We start from the raw sequence: 5304 nt of genomic DNA, 5'->3' as shown, positions 1-5304 counted from the left end.
GCTTCAAGATATGCGACCTGACTGCAAGAAACCAGTAACAATTAATGAGGATAACCAAGGAACAATCGCAATTTCATCTAACCCTATTGCTCATGCTCGTACCAAACATATTGACGTTAAATATCACTATGTGAGAGAAGCTAAGGAAAATGGTGACATTAGTATTCAGTACTGTCCAACAGAAGACATGGTAGCTGACATTATGACCAAAGTAATACTGAAATCTAAATACGAACGGCTGAGAGCGGCGATGGGTGTTGTGCCTTAGATGTATTGGATTGCTGAAATAGTTGTGTCAAAATTAAGTGGAAGTGTTGTTTAGTGTAATTTTGTTTATATAATTACTCATACCCTGTCTACAAGTATGCTCTTTTGCCTCGTTTATTATCTACTGCCTGTACTGACTCTAGCTAATTACTTTACCAGTTATTATTGAGGCTAGATATTGCTATGTTATCATACCTATTTTTTATGCGTGTTCAGTTCTAATAAAGTGGTTGCTGGGATAAGATAAGATTTCAACACACAGCAGGGCATACTTGAACAGGGTAGGTGAAAATTCTGAATTCTATGATTTGAGAAACAATGAGCAAATACAAGCTGTCGTATATGGAATTTTGCCAAATGTGTTTTTCAGAGATAGACTGGTAGATATCACCAGCAAGGACCCTTCTATGGAGGTTCTCAAATCATATATTACAAAGGGGTGGCCAGCACATAGGAGGTTTTGCCTAGATGGAGTCAAACCACTCTTGAATCTGAAAAGCGAGCTCACGTGTAACAATGGCTTGATATTACGCAACAACCAAATAGTTATTCCTGCAGGAATGCGAAAAGAAATTCTTGACATCCTGCACATTGGGCATATGGGTACTGTTTAGTGTATTGAGCGTGCAAAGAATTCATTCTATTGGCCTGGCTACCTCGCACATGTAAAATACATGGTTGATTCATGCTTTAGCTGCCAAGAGCGTAGCCGAGCCAAATCACTACCGATAGTTGAGCCTTTTGAAGTGCCTGAATACCCAATGCAGTATGTGGCCACAGACATTTTCAATCTAAATGGCAAAGAATACCTGGTAACTGTGGATAGATACTCAAAGTGGCCAGATTGTTACGAGCTCAAAAATGCAAATTCTAGAACTGTGATCGAACTATTGCAGCGCAAATCTGCAAACTTTGGTAAGCCTGAGATCCTGCTGAGTGATAATGCACCGCAATACAGTTCCTACGAGTTTAGGTGTTTTGTTGAAGAAAATGATATCAAACACATAACCAGCAGCCCCTACTTTTCAAGGGCTAATGGGCTAGCAGAGCGCATGAACCAAACCATAAAGAATAGCCTCAGAAAAGCTTTAGAAACAGGCCAGACATTGTTAGACGTTTTAACGACCATCCGTTCAACACCCTTAGGTGATGGGCTGCCCATCCCAGCTGTGTTGTTGCAGTCTAGGAATTTACGAAACAAATTACACTTTTGCACTGAGCAGCTGCGCTATAAAAATCTAAACGCAAAGAACATTGATATTCTTTTAAGGAAGCGCCAGGCTCAATATGTTTTTGGTAAAGCTAGCGATAAAAAAACTGCTATGTTTAGTGATGGGGAACATGTATGGTGCAGAGTGGGTCATAGGCAATGGCTTCCAGCAAAAGTCATTGACCATGCTGGGACGCCTCACAGTTTCCATGTCGAGCTGGAAGGGGGAAAGGTGGTTAGAAGAAATCAGTCATTCCTCAGGGCAAGAAAACAAAACTTGCTTCGCCATGATGTACGCTCAATGCCTAGAACTAGTGAAAATTCTGGCCTGAACCGCAAATTTCATAGACCAGCAAGTAGTGTTCCAACAGCCACCACCAATCCAAGTGAGACTGTACCAACCAGTGCGGCACAAATTACACACAATGCAAATGTCACTGTGACTAGGTCTGGCAGGGTATCGAAACCACCAATACGAGATGGTCAAGACACTTCACATTAGCTATGGTTCGCATTAAAGATGTTTTATAATATTACATTACTTCTACACAAGCTGTACACATACTCATTATATGCTTCTTTTGGTTTCAATGTATGGTTACTGTTTCTTTCAAATCTAATAGCAGTTTGAGGTATACATGATGTAATTCTGAACATATCTCTTGTTGTTTTCTTTGGAAAAAGTATGATGACATGTAGTCTTATTAGTCATGTAGGATGCTTGCATGTGACTGCAATTATATGACTTCATGGCTTTCAGGCTTTTCATGAAAGTCAACATCATTGTTTGGCATAAACAGTTTAATGTGAATTTTATAGCTATCTAAGCCATGCTATCGTTTTGCCTTCAGTTATGTGTCAACTCTCAGACTGTGAACAACACACAATAAATACATTATATCAAGCACTACTCGACAAGTATATACTATTTGACATATACAGTATTTTACATTGTATATAACTACAATATACTATACAGCTACTACCTTATATAAATACAGTAGCAATCTTCAGTGTTTCCACGGAAAATAAATAGAACTCAAACAATAGCAGCTGTCAATATAGGAATCAGATTAAATAAGTTTATGCAAAAAGTCTGCTAGTATTGTGATTTAATCTCATTAACCTTCAAGTTTTTTCTTAAGTTTAAGACTATTATTCTAGTGACATAAACACTTAACCTATTGGCAGTGAATACAAAACCTAACTTGCTTGTATGACTTTTATTTGGAAAAAAACTTTATAATGTTTATCTTATTTTATGTACCTACATGTAAATATGAGAGATTAGCCAATGAGATGGACAATAATAAAGCAGTGGCAAACCAATGACAGACTGCGAACAGGAAAACAACAACCAATCATTCACTGTGCCATGTTTCTCTCATATTATCCGTTAACTCTTTATACATGTTTTTTCTTTAGCTAAACGAACACAACATTTTAGCCACTGCTCCAACCGAACTGACAAACAATGTACTTTTATCAGTAGTTATCTTTACCATTAAAATTGTTGTCTGTCTGTTCGTCCATCTGAAGCCATGGTTGAATGTTGAGAAAAAAGATTGCATCCTACGAAATTCAGGCTCACGACTGGCACGCTAACCCCTACATCGTTCGCTTAAAATCTGTTTTGGAATTATCTAACTAATTGTGCACATACTTATTCTATGTACTTCACTGACACTCCTGATGATCTCTCACAACACATCAAACTATCAGAATATTAGTAACTAATAAGAATGTAACTCAATGTTATGTCATCCACTTACCATCGGGGTTTAGAATGGAAAGACAGTCATTGCGGTTGGAGCGGACCCAAGTCAGTCTCGCAGAGTCTACATGCACACAGTGTGGGGCGCGTACATCTGTAGACCAATCTGTCGTTCTTTTGTTAGAAGTTACTCCAAGTTTTACTACTTTGTGACCTTTCATGTCACAGAATATCAGCGAGTAAGGAGGAATGCTGCACATACCAGACAGTAATCTTTCCCAAATTATGTCAAAACTAGATAAACGTTCACCAACCAACGAATACGCATGAAGTTTTGTGCCAAAAATATCTGAAGTTGATAAAAATATTTTGCCATCCACAGCGGTGAAAGTGATAGTGTCTTTGGGTATTTCCCACCGACCTGTTTCTTGATAGTTTTTATCCAAGGTAACTACGTGCTTTTCTTCTTCAGACCCGCATGTGCCACAAAATATCATATCGTTAGTAGCTGTAACCACAGCAACGTACTGATGAAAAGGTAGAGATTTTAATAGTTTTTCATCTTTGGAGTCTATGACATCTAGTCCACCCATTTTTGCAATCAAAATATTTCCCGTGCTATCTTTCAAAATATCGAAACAGCGTACACCCTTCACAACACTTTCACACTCTCCAATGAGAATTTTTCGGTTCTCTTCTACAATAGAAACAAAATGTTTTGTTAGTTTCCTTATGCGTTTCACGAACAATTGTAGCTAAAGTTTTGCAAGTAAAAATGTTCAGACTCTTAGACTTTGAGAAAATGATGCAAAATTTAGTGTGCTTCAATCAACTCATCTATAAAACTTCTGTATGATTCAATCAACTCATCTATCAAACATCCGTGCGCTTCAATCAACTCATCTATCAAACTTGCCTACAATTCATAAGATTGTAGTTGACCTAGATGTACAACTATTGCATTGCTACAGTAACAATATTTTGTCAAAAGAGTCTTCAAGAATAGAAACATAAACGTGCAGAAACAAAAACACCTAAATTATTTGTAAAAATAACTTAAGCAACTAATAATAATTTAGTAAATTAGCCAACATCCAGAGCGGACCTTTGAACCTAACAGTTTACAGAAAGACAGGTACCATAACTCTCCATCTGGTCCATGAGTAGGATAAGCTCAATGCCTTGGCAGGCCTTCTCAGCTTCAACAATGAAGTTCAGCTCCAAATCGTTCTTTTTTCGTGCATCGGTTAGATTTGACAATTTCATATGGGCATCAGTCAACAAAGGTATAATCTCTCCTGTTACTTCAATAAGTGATCGATTAGATGCAGCATTTACCTGCTGGCCATAGCCTCTGATGAGAGCTGATGCTGCTTCTATCTTAAATATGGTAGCAGGTAGTATTTGGTTAGATTCCTTTGTAGGACTTAAACAAGATTAGAAGTAATAGTGAAAACTCATTTCACCAAACCAAATGTCATGGAAAGAGAAAGTAAATGGAGATTTTGAAGGCAGCGATAAACTCAGGTTGATAAATCTTTTGAGCTTGCACGTGATTTCAAACAGCTATATATTCGTACCTACTTTATAAATAAAAATATTTCATTTCTTGCTAATCTGATGATTATATCCAGAACAGTGGACAATTAACTTAGCTTGGTTTTCATTCATGCAGAATAATCACACAGAAACATACATTTTTATTATTTAATTAACAATTTGTTAAAAATAAAGTATTTTCAAATAATGCCATATGAAAATCATATAAAGGTCAATAGTTAGTTAATGAAATCAAATAAATATATAGTGTAAGGATACCTCAGCAGCAAAAGCTTGCATCATTGTTTTTTTCCTACTTGAAGTTTTTTTGGAAATATCCAACTCGGGTGGGAATTTTGTTTGGTATTCATGAAAACTTGTCTATTAATTGACATGACAAAACAGTTTCTTACTTGAAGTTAGCTAGAAAGATTACACAACACTGACCAAATATTCGGTTTTTATATACAGACTAAAATACTGCCGAAGTAAAGATTAGGAAGTATGAAGGTTACCATAGCATCCGTTAATACAAACATTGCAAGCTAAATATAAAAATCTACTTTTTTGTATA

General features: G+C 36.7%; 1 protein-coding gene across 1 annotated transcript; it reads left to right on the top strand.

Annotated features, from left to right (window-relative positions):
- Nucleotides 1-941: 941 nt before the first annotated feature.
- Nucleotides 942-1979, top strand: LOC137407160 (uncharacterized). The gene has a single exon (XM_068093762.1). It carries the CDS (start codon nt 942-944, stop codon nt 1977-1979), a length of 1038 nt encoding a protein of 345 aa, XP_067949863.1.
- The last annotated feature ends 3325 nt before the right edge of the window (nt 1980-5304 follow it).

This window comes from Watersipora subatra, chromosome 10 (genome assembly GCF_963576615.1).
Source record: "Watersipora subatra chromosome 10, tzWatSuba1.1, whole genome shotgun sequence".
Lineage (NCBI taxonomy): Eukaryota > Metazoa > Bryozoa > Gymnolaemata > Cheilostomatida > Watersiporidae > Watersipora > Watersipora subatra.
Note: the sequence above shows the minus strand (reverse complement) of the source record. Positions and strands in the feature narration are given on the sequence as shown.